The 14,532-nt window shown below is 39.3% G+C and overlaps 1 protein-coding gene across 1 annotated transcript in view; it reads right to left on the reverse strand.

Moving 5' to 3' along the window:
* mino (glycerol-3-phosphate acyltransferase mino) overlaps window positions 1–14,532 on the reverse strand; it is a gene marked incomplete in the record, with an annotated part of 49,649 nt that overhangs the window by 12,768 nt on the left and 22,349 nt on the right. The window contains 6 exon segments of the mRNA XM_074107124.1: window positions 1,102–1,196; window positions 1,463–1,555; window positions 2,437–2,538; window positions 3,545–3,679; window positions 4,547–4,719; window positions 5,327–5,491. Coding sequence (XP_073963225.1) covers window positions 1,102–1,196; window positions 1,463–1,555; window positions 2,437–2,538; window positions 3,545–3,679; window positions 4,547–4,719; window positions 5,327–5,491 — 763 coding nt within the window.

Genomic DNA, 14,532 nt, shown 5'->3' on the forward strand with positions numbered 1-14,532 from the left:
CAAATGACAGATTTCGCATACAAGACCGGGTCGAGTGTAGGGCATGGGGGGAGGCCTTTGCCCAGCAGTGGGACACCTCAACAGGCTTATAATAATAATAATAAGAGCGAAAAAACGTCGAAGAGCAAAACCGTATTAGTTTAGTTAACGCTATAATATAACCATGGCTTTTTAGATCTTATTCACGTGGACATAGAGTTTTTTTTTCTATCGGCTGTTCCCGATTCCGCGTCAATAGATGTGTGGAGACTCTGATCTAGTATGAGATCGGTGGAAAAGAAAAGGTCGTTTCCCAGCAGTTGGTCACCCAATAGTTTATAGACAAGCGAAAAGGTAAATTAATTTTTTGTCAACATTTTGACGCTGCTTCAGATTTTAACAAATTAATATATTACTGTCACTTGATAGAAAATAACCCATTATTACTTTTCTGATTTCAAAAACCATTTATTCAACAATTCATTTACAACTTATGAGACACAAATAATAGCAGTATCATTAAGCAATTAGGTACAGTCGAGGTCGTAAATATCTATAAAACAGCCGTTGCGTCAAATAAACGTCTTGTTAATGACACGTCAGTGCTAATTAAGCATCATCGTTAAATTCACCCTTCGTTTATTACAATATCAGTTAATATATTGCCACATTTAATCAATATCAAAACAGCCCTTTGACTTGTATTTAATTTGTTATTGAGATAACTAACAAGTAACAACATGGTCATGTTTACATAATAAAATCAAACGTTCAATTTGATACAACTCATTGCTATCTCTAAAGCTTTGACGTCCACAAGAAAATGTATTACTTACTGGATGACATATCCTCTAGTGCAGCATGTAAACATCATAGACATTGTAAAAACATAGTCATATGTAAACAGGAAAAGCGAAACCATACAACTTTAAGTATAGGAAGTGCCACGAGAGTTGAAGAGAATCATTACACACACAGCTACATGAAGTACTGATTGCATAAAAGGAGAACGAATGAAATGAATGAGTGAATGCCCGAATCCCGCCGTCATTACATAACATGTTCTTGTGTGTGTGACCTCACTCTGGTGGCACTACCTATACCCTACCCTTAGTTTCTTACCTTTAGGGGGTTGCGGTTTCCCGGTCCTCGTTCGGCCACCTTCGATGAAGAATTCTAGATTGTTTTTAGCAGCTAAACTATTTAGTATGTACGCTCTGAAAACAAAAAAAAATATTTACGATGTCTTTCAATACGTTAGAAAGCGGATGGATTTTAGAAGCATTATCGTGGTCAGACTTTATGAAAACACATTTACATAAAGCTATGAATAAAATAAATATGTACAATGCGTTCACTGATTATGTACCGCGCGCAAGAATACATGTTAATATTTTGAAGAGAGAAAAAAAATAAACAATCTGAGTAAAACTAAAAATATAGTATATTGGTATGGGTATTATTTAAAAACTTGATTACCCACCTGAGAGCAGTTTTGTAGAGCGGGTCTCCGTGGTATTCGGAGCCATCTACTCTCCGCCTGATGTAGAACGCGCCGCAGCCTCGGAGGAACCACCTGGCAACAGTAACGATATATTAGTGAACAGTTGTTAAATACATGTAAGTTAACGCGGATTGTACAACCGCGGAGTGTACATATGACGACCAGATTGCCTAGTGGTTAGACAACCTGGATACGAAGCTTGAGGTCCCGGGTTCGATTCCCGTGTAGAGGCAGATATTTGTATGAAAAATACGAATGTTTGTTCTCGGGTCTTGGGTGTTTAATATGTATTTAAGGATGTATCTATCTATATAATTACATTTATCCGTTGCTTAGTACCCATGACGCAAGCTTTGTAAAGCTTACCTTGGGACTAGGTCAATTGGTGTGAATTGTCCCGTGATATTTATTTATATTTCGGATTGGCCAAGGTGATCAAAAATATCTGGGAATAACGTGCATATTCCGATACTTTTGAAAATCCCGGCCGCTCCGAAATATCTGATGGAGACTGTACATAGTAAAATCCCTGGATTCCAAATTTCAATTTAATGGTTTACGCGTGCAAAGCCACAGCGGAAACCCGGTAGACATATAGAAAAACAATCCTAGGCAGTCAGGTAAACAAAAGGTGGTAATATCTGGCTCACCGTGCTGGTAGTTTAACTAATGGCCTCTCAAGCAGAGTATCGTGGGTTAAATTTCAGACTCGCACCTCTGAGTTTTTCTAAATTCATGTGCGAAATTGTATTTGAAATTCACCGCGATCTTCACGATGAAGCACATCGTGAGGAAACCCGCACAAACCCGCGATGCAATTCAATGTTGGGTGTGAAGCTCCAAATCCGCATTGAGCCCGCGTGGGAACTGCGGCCCAAGCCCTCGCATTCTGAGAGGTCTATGTCCGACAGTGGGATGTATATAGGCTGGGATGTGATAAAGAACTGGCGTACCCAAAGAATGGTATCCTCATGTTGTCGCCGGCGGCCACGAGCGGCGGCCGCAGCCCCGTCAGGTAAAGCGTGAACGTTACTAGAATATAGTCCAGGTGAGATCTGTGGAACAAGCAGAACGTTCAATGAAGTATTTCAAACCATCATTAGACACAAAGATAGCTCTAATAAAAACCATTTAATTTAACCCTAAACTTGGCAACTTAAGACAAGTGTACTAAATTCAAGCCTCGTTGGATTCTTGTAGAGATAACAAAATTACAAAAACTTAAAAAAATACAAAAAGATGATGTCTCTTATAAGATACACTGCCAAGTTTAGGGTTAAACCCGAAAACCAAATTAACTTAAAATTATTATCAAATCTGATTTTTCATAGTATACAAATTGTCGACGAGTCAGCTAGCGAACTCACGCGGCGTTCCGCGGAACTATTTTAGTTTTTGCTTATAACATAATAAATATTTAATCGATTGGTGCTAACCATTCTATTCATGTATTTACATTGTTAATCTCGATGCGATATTTTTCTACGCTGTCGTGATGGATACTAAGGTTGACTGAAATAGCATCATAAATACGAACATATTCGAGAATATTATCAAAGAGCATTAATACCTGCCACAGCGGAGCGCACAAAAATATTTGACACGTTCTACCGGTACAGTATCACTTCGTTTAAAAAGTAGCTGGTCTAAGCTCCCAAGTGGTCTAAGAAGCAACTGGTCTGAGTAGCAAGTGGTCCAAGAAGCAAATGGTTCTAACCTGTTTTGTGTCGAAAACTTCAAAAAAAAGGTTAGAGTTGTGTCAAGGCGCGTCAGCCACGCGGAACAGAAAGCTCCGCAAAGCGGAGCTCCATCGACTTTGAGTCAAATAATGTCAGACCACTTGAGACTTAGACCAGTTGCTTCTTAGATTACTTGCTATTTATACCAATTGCTGATTTGTTACTTAGACCAGCTGCTTTGTAGACGAAATTATACTAACCCGTTCTACCGGCCCTAGAAATAAAGTCATATCAGATATTTATGCAGGCTTTTTTGTGTCACTCATTACTGCTGGTGGTGACTGTACGTCTGTACTCCTAACACTCCTTTATAATGTGGTACCTGTGTAGAGGCACGAAGATGAGCGGCAGTCCGGCCGCCTTAGCGCGCCGCAGCCGCTCGGCGCACGCGGCGCGCGTGCCGCAGCCGCCGCCCGCGATCCGGCGCACTGCCTTGTGGCACAGCCACGCCACCAGTCTGGAATAGAAGCATTGCCATTTAGGCTGCGTTTCTTCGGCGTCTGGCGTGCGAGGATGTATTGCGACGAATGTGTTTTCCATTAACCAATAAACGCTTCATTTACCTATCCTCGTACAGCACATCTCTGGTGGAAACAGCTGAGCTTCTGAACCTAAACTATCCGAGTCGCTTGTGCTCTTGATTCGTCTTGCTCGCTCGCTTCGCTCGCTCGCCGCCACATAATGTATCTTTTACCAAACTTATACTCGGTATTCATATTGTTATTATTAGATATCATAATTAACAGGGGTCGGACAAAAAGTGCCGATGACGTCAAACCACTTGTAGGCTGATTTCAAATAGTATTTTTGATTTTCATAAATAATTATCACTTATCATTTATCAACCTCTTTATTAAACGATATGAAATTTATTTTATTCACTGAATACCATTGAGTTATCTACGATTATTTTGTTACTTCATTAATGCTACTTTGTTACTACATGTCACACGGAAGTTTAAATAAAAACATCATCTTGTGTGCAAGATTACGTAATTTTTACGTCATCCGCACTTTTTGTATATATCTTATGTAAAATTATGTTATATTTTATATAAAAAGAACGTTGTACTATTTTAGCGTCATACATTATAAAGTTATAATTTTTTTATATTATAGCTACCGTTCATTATACCTAATGTCTAATTTCTTAATAACATTCACAAATGTTATTAAGAAATTAGACACAAACAACAACATTCACAAATGTTATTAAGAAATTAGACATTTTGTAGTTATATCTCGTGAGACGCAACGCATCCGACCGATTGAACTGAAGTTGAGTACACACCTTTAGTTTTGACGATAATTACTGATGACTCACTTGAGCACTTTATTGGACATGGCGGAGCTGATGTCTTTGAGCACCTTCATCGCTCGCGCCTCGACCTTCTTCCGGAGGCCGGGGGGCACGGAGCCATCGCCGGCGCCCTGCTCGCGCGCCGCCGCCGCCGCGGACTCCTCGATCGCCTGCTGGAAGCTGGGATCTTGCACTACCTGGAACAACAATTGAGCTATAAGCGCTGGGGGACGAAGTCGAGATTTAGGGGGGAAAATGGCGATTTGTCACACAGGAAGTAAATAATTGTTTTCATAGTAGGTAATAAATGCGTTTTTTTTATGGAATAAGGTAACAAATGACAGAGCGCTGTGGCGGACTAAACCACTTTGGGGCCCGCGGCGGTAAAGCTGAATGAGCCCCCCCAGTCGTAGTACATTACTAAGCATATTCTTAGCCTTGTCCAAGACTTGATCAGAAGAACTTGCGGATATTTGGGGGCCCCCCAGGACTGGAAGCCTCGCTGTTTGTCCGCCACTGAAAGAGGGGCACTTGATGGTACGTGAGTAGCCCGAAACATTCGCTACACCAGATAATTACGGATATGTTGTGCGCCTAGAGAGCCTGAATAATGTGCCAAAATTTTCAGCGGTTGCCTTACTCCCCACGACGAATACTACTGCAGTCGGGCATAGTAAGTACGGGACCTTATGCAAGCTCCTGCCTCTTGTACGAGTATCTGGATTGAAAGGCGCATGTCGTCAATAAGGAAGAAAAGCGGAGGGCTGCGGATGCTAATGGTACCAGAAAAAAAAAATAACTTACGTCAGGCACGATGTCCCTGTAGTCGTATTTGTGCAGATGGCAGCACTGCGCCAAGTCGCACAGGTACCGGGAGACCACGCCGCCGTTGGCGAAGTTCTGCTGCCCTATGTCGAGGATGTTTATGACCGCCCCCGTGTCTGGAGTCTTTAGATCCTGCCATGATTCCTGAAGAAAAAGGAAATGATCGTTAGTTACTATGTTACTTTAGTCAGTCATTTATTTTGCTCAAACATACTATCCATACTATTTGTTTACTATCGATTTGAAAAAAAAAATTATTACGGATATGTGAAATCCCTTGTAAGATAAAAGTCGAATAGCATTTTGCAAGAGACTAATTTGTACTTAGTACTGTTAGAAAATCAATACTTGTGTATAAAAAGGAGTACACTTTGGAATCGCCCCAGCTCTAGCGTGAGTAGGCGGTTAACGTTTGAATAACTAGGCGCGAAAACGAAATGAAAATATCTTATCTCTTCACATAGAATTACAGAGAATACTAAAAAACTTTATCAACAAAGGACATTCATTCACGAACCAAGCGTAAAAGCTTGTCAGTTAGTAGTATTGGATATCATAAAGAAGCTCTGCACAAAATAACGACGCTTACTTTCTCGGTGTGTCCTGAATGTTGAAGCAAAATCTACTACTTCTGATACTAATCGAATCTATAAAACCATCGGCGTCGTCATTTTGTAGCAATCTCAATACTATGTCTTGTTACTGACCAAATAGGTGTAGGTATCTTGGTTACAGTGCCAACGATATTGAGCGAAGTAAAGCTGTCATAACATAAGTGTCCGGAGGTTAAAAACAGCGTTATCATAATCCTAGACCAAATCCAGGGCTTATTTCATATTATACGAATGACCTGTCGTTTCTTACTTGATAACATTGAGTGGTGTTATTATTGTTATAAACACACAACCTTTTCTGGCTCGAGCAATCGAAGACAATTAAAAAAAAGTCTAATTAAAGGCACTTCACATTTTTCAGCTCTATGTCCCAAATACTACAACCGCGCAAAGCCGGAGCGCGTAGCTAGTAAATGGGTGAACACCGCATTTAAATCCGTCGCTTAGTTTAAAAGATCTAAGCATACAAATGGCGAGAACTGGCTTTATTTTATCTATGTAAAGATTCCATACCTACTCGTATTCACGTTATATATGTCGGCGGCCGATCGTAAAATCCGCCAGATCACGAAATTCCTAGGCATATCGTGAAACGCCGCCATTTCATGATATGCCTAAACGTTGGCCAGGCATATCACGATGTGCCTGAGAAATAATACGGCAGATCGATTAGAGCAACACGTTCGTCGATATTTTACGATCGGCCGCCGACATATATATCTTGCTGGCCTACTGAATAAATTAAATTTTAATCGTACCTACATCACAACAAACACGAAACGATACAAACGATTTCTGTTCCGATGTTTTTTATTCGAACAACGATACTAGTTAATGACGTCTCTGATTGCGGCGATTACGTAAATAAATAACAAAAATAAGTAAATGTTTGTAAATAATTCGTTTTATTTTAAGTCCGCCGCGTAGCCCGTGAAAGAGTTAATGTGCCAATGATCAGCAGCCACGTGCTGTCCCATTTATTTTTGTCGCGTCTTCAGTATTTTACTAGACTACCGCCTATTTTTGTTTACACTACAATGTAGCCTACTACAAACGGACTGTCTAGAGGTATTAGCGTGATCAGTGGGACTACTCCGAAATTAGAAAATCTTAGTTCGTATCGTACCGTCCCTCTGACAATTATACTATTTAATACGAGAGTGAGAGGGACGGACACGAACTTCGATTTTCGGCGTAGGCCCTCAGAACAATGGGAAAATAGTGAAACGTGTTCCATTCGACGACAAACAAAAAGTTGCGTTGTGTGATTTAAAGTCAATGAGTTTTTATTTTATTATGAGTACTTAATAGGTAAATTAAGTACGTGTTATTATTGTTTCGTTGTATCGACACCTGCATGATTGATACATTGTCAGTTAAATAAAATAATACATATGTATTGTTTGATGCAGAAAGACTTATCGCCTTACTCTACGTTATACAATGAAATTGTTTAAATTGGTTCTTTGTTAGTCACATTTGAAGATACAAGAATGGTCTTTATACTTTGAAAAAGCTCGTCTGAAAACAAAAAGTAAAAAAAGTTCTGTAACACGTCACGTCACTCAAGTAATAAAGAAGCCAAAACGTCTTGTTCGTAAAAATGTATACCTAATTTTTAACCCGGTTTTATACTGTCTCGACACTTCTTGACGTTGGTATTTTACTACTTTACAGACGACTATTGAAAGTACAACCCGTATGTATGTCTTTTTTCCACATTATTTTAGGGGTATTAGCTTTGTAGTCGACTCTACATTAAAACTAGTTTCCTATGCTCTTTGTAATGGAACGGAAATGCGGCAATTTATAGTTTCGGTTTCGCCCCGTCTTTTCTTTGATCAAATAGACTCATCAATTCGAAAGTAGGCTTGCTAGTTTGTTTGTTTATTGAAGCAACGATCGGGTTGAATTCGGCATACGTAGAAAGTGCGTGCGCTGCATACCTACCTGCGCACTGTGACACAATATATGCGGCAATACCACGCGATCGGAGCGAGATAGACTGAACACATTAATCATTAGCTATATCGTTAATCAGAACTGGTAGAAATGTAAAAAATAATAATGCAAATCGTCGTCATATAATTATTGGGTTCACTGCATAGTTAAAACACCACATACCTAGTAAAGAATAATGAAAGAAGATACAATAGAGAAAAAGCAATAGCATCGATGATACTGCAATGCCGCGTATCTAACTAGAGGCAAATTATACAGGAGAGCGTAAAAATTAATTATCTTTATGTTTATATTATATACCAGCCGCTAAATTTTAAATTTGTTAGGCGGTACTGTTATAGGTTACGCGGCATTAGTTATTGAGTTATGCCACCGCATCCATATCCATACTAATATTATAATTGCGAAAGTGTTTTTGTGTGTTTGTCCGTCTTTCACGCCGTAACGGAGCGACGGATCGACGTGATTTTTGGCATAGAGATAGTTTATGGGGCCGAGAGTGACATAGGCTACTTTTTATCCCGGAAAATTGCACAGTTCCCGAGGGAACAGCGCGTGATAACCGAATACCACGCGGGCGGAGCCGCGGGCAAAAGCTAGTAATAAGTAAAGCGGCAATAGCGGCATTGTAGTATCATCAACGATAGAATTATAACAAGCTTCCCCATCCGTACAGGAACCCTCAAGAAGTCTATGAACACATCTCAATATCAAAGCTAGCACACTTTTTAGGTTTACTTCGGATCAGTTTAATCGTTAATCTATCATTGAACATTTGCCTTGTGTTTCATTTCATAATTCCATAGAACAAACAAACGGGCAGTACCGGAGCGTGCATAGAATCTTGATAATGAAATTTATCCATGGCATAAATAAAGAGAAGTAACGTGCACGGTCAAGATCGCCATTCAAACGATTACTAAGGACATTTAAAACTAACTACAAGACGTGTGTCAGGATTAGGAGTCAATAAAATAAGTCAAGTTCACAACGTCCTTGGCTGACATTGTTGATCTTCTGCATGCATAGAAGGCCGCACCAATATATATTGCAAGTTAAAACAAGGAAATGATGAACGACGTAAAATAAATCATGACCCCAGATAATCATGAAATAATTCATGAAATTCATGAAATGCTCGGCCATAAATCATCAAACAATCAATTCTAAGAACTGGACACGACATGGATATTACTGAACATGAGTTCATATTCAATTAGCTTTGCCAGGGTTAAATGTAAAAACCGGCCAAGAGCGTGTCCGACACGCCCAAAATAGGGTTCCGTAGCCATTAAGAAAGAAGAAAGAAAGGAAGAAAATAATTTATTTATAACAGCAATGACACATAATAAGTAAAAATAACAATACGAAATGTTGCCACTATAAAAAGATCCCGGCTCAGCATATCGCTGGTTAAAAACCAGCACTGGTCTTCCGCCGGGCCACAGGAGAGTGCAATTGCGAAAAAATAAAGTACCTAATATTTTTCTAAGGATTTCGTATTTTATACGGAATCTTCCAAGTTTAGGTATATTTTATACCTTAGGCTGCTATTTACTCATAAACTACTAATAATTCTCAAGCAAACTTAGCCGTTATAGTTTTCCTTGAAAGTTGATATACTTACTACCATCCTGATTTTTTCAAATTTTTCCACCTACCGGTTTAGATTTTAGAAGGGAGGACGCTCGATTTTAATGAAAATTTGCACTTTAAAGTTGAATATTTCGCAAACAAATCACTGAATCGAAAAATCTCCTAATGGTTTTAAAAGACCTATCCAACGATACCCCACACTATAGGTTTGGATGAGAAAATAAAAATCACCCCTACTTTACGTCTATAGGAGGTACCCTAAAAATTTTTTTTTTAAATTTTTAATTGTACCATTTTGTAGGCATACTTTACTTATATACCCGTGCAAAATTACAGCTTTCTAGCATTGATAGCTCCTGAGCAAAGCCGCGGACGGACAGACAGACATGGCGAAACTATAAAAGGGTCCGTTTTTGCCATTTTGGCTCCGGAACCCCAAAAAGAGTCAACAGGAAAATCGCGAAATATTTCAGAGATATTCAGATTTCTTCAGAAAGAAGCAGACGCTTCTACAAAATAGCTTCATTTTGCCAAATGACTCGGATCATTACGAGGTGACCCTTTTTAACCAGATGCGAAAGTTTCCGGGAAAACATTAGTAATGCACAATACGAGTATGAAAACTGGAACGATTTTGGCAAGAAATAGTTGCTGAAGTTGGTTTGATTTCCATCTTTATTTGCGTGAAGTACCTAAAAGCGAGTGAAACGCAGGATTTGCAAGGAGGGATTAATGACAGGCGAAATATTGCTAGATGGCTTTAGTATCGTGCGTGAGGTCCGTTTGACATTATAGTCTTGCTTGCGATTGGCAACTAAATGTAGTTATTGATCCAATCGCAAACGTGTCAAAAATGACAAATAGTCAAACGGGTCTCGTGATACTAGCGCCACCGCCTGTCACAGAAACCCTCGACCCAAAAAATAATGTAAATGATCACATGTCCTGGCTAATCGTTACATATTTGCTGTGACTTATTTTGCAAACGTGTTTTTCAATAAATTGACGTCAAGATCGCTTACCTACTTTCTAATGCTAAAAAAACGAAGTATAGGTAAGTAATAAGTATATCCTAAGTGACATAGAAGCGCAACCACGGGAGCGAAGCCCCAGGATGAAAGTAGTATGTCTTAAAAAATGAAAACATGTTTTTTCTAAAAAATAATACACACTTTAATTAGGCTATGAATAAATGTATTATTATTATTCCCCTCAATGTCGGCCTTAGGGCTTGGGCCAATGTCAGTTGCGATGAAAATAATAGTTACAGTTCTATTACAGCCAATTGGCTGTCAACAATCTAAATGTCACTAACCCGAAATGGCGGATAGGACTGTTCCGCAGTTAACATGGTGTGAAGTAGCTAATGTAATTATGATAGCAAATTAGCAGCAACACAGTGCGTAATGAGAGAAACCTACTTTTAGGTAAAGCAACGGTAGTTTTGAAAGAAAATTAATAGTATTTAGTGTACGGTTTGTACCACTTTTAAATGGTAGTTCTGATGTTAAGATAATTAATTACTTTATTTTTACGTAATTTGCGACGAATTCGGTAAGGCTTGCACAATTGGTGAAGACTACCTTAATCGATGTGTGTCGGTTTTTCGTTGAACTAAGTAATTCGCTAGGAGATGACAGCGCCAACTAGCGGTACAATTACGGCGGACTTTGAAATATCAAGTGGCTGGCTGTCATTACGAAGCCTAAGGGGCTGTTTCACCATCCATTGATTAGTGTTAACTGACGGTTAGATGTGATTCCGTCTCTATTTGTTTTATTCGAATAGACGGAGACGGCATCACATTTAACCGTCAGTTAACACTAATCAATGGATGGTGAAACAGCCCCTAAGTAAACAAACAAATAATTTCAATGAAATATCGAAATTTACATACATTCCATTCGATCATGTAAATATATAGTGTCGATAATAAATAATGTTGACTTTTTTTTATTTCCCGTCTAAAATGGCACAATCAATTAATTTCAGGACACGGACTTTCTCATGACTGTCTTCACGAGAAGTAAAGAAATAAACAAATTTAATGGAATAACGCATTTCATATATATGCCTGCAATATTGCAGACGATTATTTATGTATGACTGTAGTAGCTCGTTAGTAATGCAGACTTTTTGTGTATTTTCAGTTAAACATGGCCAAATTAATTATATAAACTGGATTCCGAGCACACTATACGACATTGCTTTCCAACCACAAACAATAATAAAAGCAAAACAATTAGTTTTGGCTCAAGATCTCCAAGATGTAAAAGAAACCAAATTTGAAGATCATAAATTCATAATGAGTCACACCATTGAAGCTCGAGTAATTCGTCAAACTCCAGTGACATGGACGCCATGCAAAACATCTTTCTTGTGGAAATTTACAGAATTTGTGATCACTGTTTTTGCCATTGTTCTTGCAGTTAACTACGCAACAGGTTTCGTGACGCAAATTTATTTATTTTTGCTTAATAATGCATGAATAAATTTCACTAGTAAATAGTGACAGTTGGTCCGCCGAAAAGTTCCTTGTTTGGCCACTGCGCGCGCTGCGATCGATTCGTGATTCCCGCACCTCCTCCTACTTTGCACCCAGCGAATGGGTACAGTCAAGGGCAAAGATATCGACACGGCCAAAGTTGCAAAAATATGTATACAATAGGTACAGGGCCTTAATGTTAAGTGTATAAAGTCGCGTATACATATTTTTGCAACAATGGCCGTGTCGATATCTTTGCCCTTGACTGTACCGTAAGGAACGAAATCGTGCTAAATGCAGACTCAAGACAGACCTGTCTGTGGTCGGTACGTTAAAAATAGGCGGAGTGATGACTTGGAATGGTAGAATTGCCACACCGGATTGAAGGAAAAAAGACCACGTGGTTCGAAAGGAATAATTGTCGATGCCTGTGTCTAAAAGGGAAAAATGTAGTGAGCTATTCCACCCGTCGTCTTGCTGTCGTCCTTTTTACCCGACTGCCCGAAGGAGGGTTATTTACATTAATGATGTATTCTTGACACACTGGGCGAGCAGTGAGCACAGCTGACTAGTTCACTATATCATCATTATTTCAAAAGACTAGTACGATATAATTACGAGCAACATACCTAAACCATTGTTCTAATAACGTAGGTACCTACATACTTGAAACTAATGAACAAGACATCTACAAAGCCAAGGCCAAGGTTCCGAAACATGGCTCGTCAACATGGGAAACTTGCGAGACAGAGACAGATAAACACACGCCAAAAGATTAAAAAGGGTCAGCGTGCGTTCTAAATTTCCACTTATTTATATTCATTGAGCAGCGGCCGTATCCGATGGTACAGTTCACTCCTTATTACATATATATAATATGCTATACGTTGTTGGTAAAATGTGTTTGTGTACCGCGTCATAGTATAGTAAATAGTATAATTCGACCTAGGATCATATAACATTTATTACTCAATATGGTTTCAGGAATGCGTGGTTAAAATTTGTCGGGATAATCCTTCCCACCCTGTATAATATTAATTTAGCCTATAAACATGTTATTTCTTATGAAAGTATATAAAACAACTGTTATAGTAATCGAACGTTATACTTAATGAACCGCGATAGACAACCTTTGCACCAGAAACGATCCAGAGCGGGGGTCAAGACCTCTCTCACGAAGACGGCGCCCCACTCCATTAAAAAAAAGTTTTGCCTCGGGAGCCCCAACAACTGGTCGTCTCCACCGCCAGTGGGACGAACAAATAGTTTGCGAGCGCTGAGTATTTCTCGCGTTTTTTTATGGCTGCCATCTCAGCAGCCGCTCCCCCTATTTTCATGAGGTGCGACCGAGGTGCAAAGAAGCAAAAGTACTGACGCACGTGGCGTCCCAGAGCAAGCACTTTCCCTTTTGCCAGGGCACTAGGGTCAAGCCATCTGATCGGCTAAGACCAGGAGGCTCCAACACACAAGGGACGCCAGCTGACACCAGAGCCCTGCGGACGATATCATTCAGAGCGTGATGGCGCGGAAATATCCCCGCACAGCGGCAACAACTCAAAGCGTGGTGCCCGCTGCTCTCCACCATCGTGCCGAGTCGTGTTTTAAATAGATACACTTTTTTACATATTCACGTAACTATGAATGTTGTATTAATCATCAATTTCTGTCTTTGACAAATTGTCCAGGTGCTTTTCGAATAAGAATTAGATTATGGATTTTGGCCCGTCTGTTTTTTTTTTCTTTGAGGGTTTTATAATCAAGGGAACGCTAAATATAGAACCAAATATAATTATAATAATTAAAAATTATGTCACATATAAGACAATACGTTCCAAGTATTTTAAATTTTAAATAAGTACATAAATTATTTAACAGAAAGAATACATAATCCAGTGTTCTTGTTTTACGCAACGTTCAGATCAAAGGTGACAAAAGTATAGTTAATACAATGAATCGAGTCATATCCACAATCGATGTGTTGATGCGCGGTCGTCGCACTGCGCGCGCGCCGGTTGGTCGGTTAGAGTCACGCCACCGCGCGTCTGCCGGTTTAAATTTGGAATAACGCTGCCAGCGGTCTATGGTATGGATGAATGAATGTATCACGTTTGTTGACAACTTAGTTTCAGCTTTCAATGTGGGGTGCGAAATTGTTTATATGTTTGGTTGGGTACACCCAAACAATAATCAATTAGATACAGTGTGCAACAAGAACCTGTACTGTAACGTTACTGTAGATGTCTTACGTTTGAAGCAAGTTTCAAAATTGTTAGAGTTTTTAATGTAAAATGTAGACCATGAGATAAGAACTAAGCACCCAGACGAGAGTCTGATCCTCCAACTCAAGATGAGTCTTTTTGCAAGGTTGGTCAAAATTTGTTCTGACTCAAAACAACTAAGGCTGCAACGCGTTTAGCATTTTTAAGTACGTAACATTAGTACATTCAAGGCCAGAATTACTATCATTAGCTCTTATTACATTGTCATCACATTCAGTTGGTGAAATAAACAGACACCTGCATTCTGAT

Source organism: Choristoneura fumiferana, chromosome 25 (assembly GCF_025370935.1).
Source record: "Choristoneura fumiferana chromosome 25, NRCan_CFum_1, whole genome shotgun sequence".
In the NCBI taxonomy this organism is placed as follows: Eukaryota; Metazoa; Arthropoda; class Insecta; order Lepidoptera; family Tortricidae; genus Choristoneura; species Choristoneura fumiferana.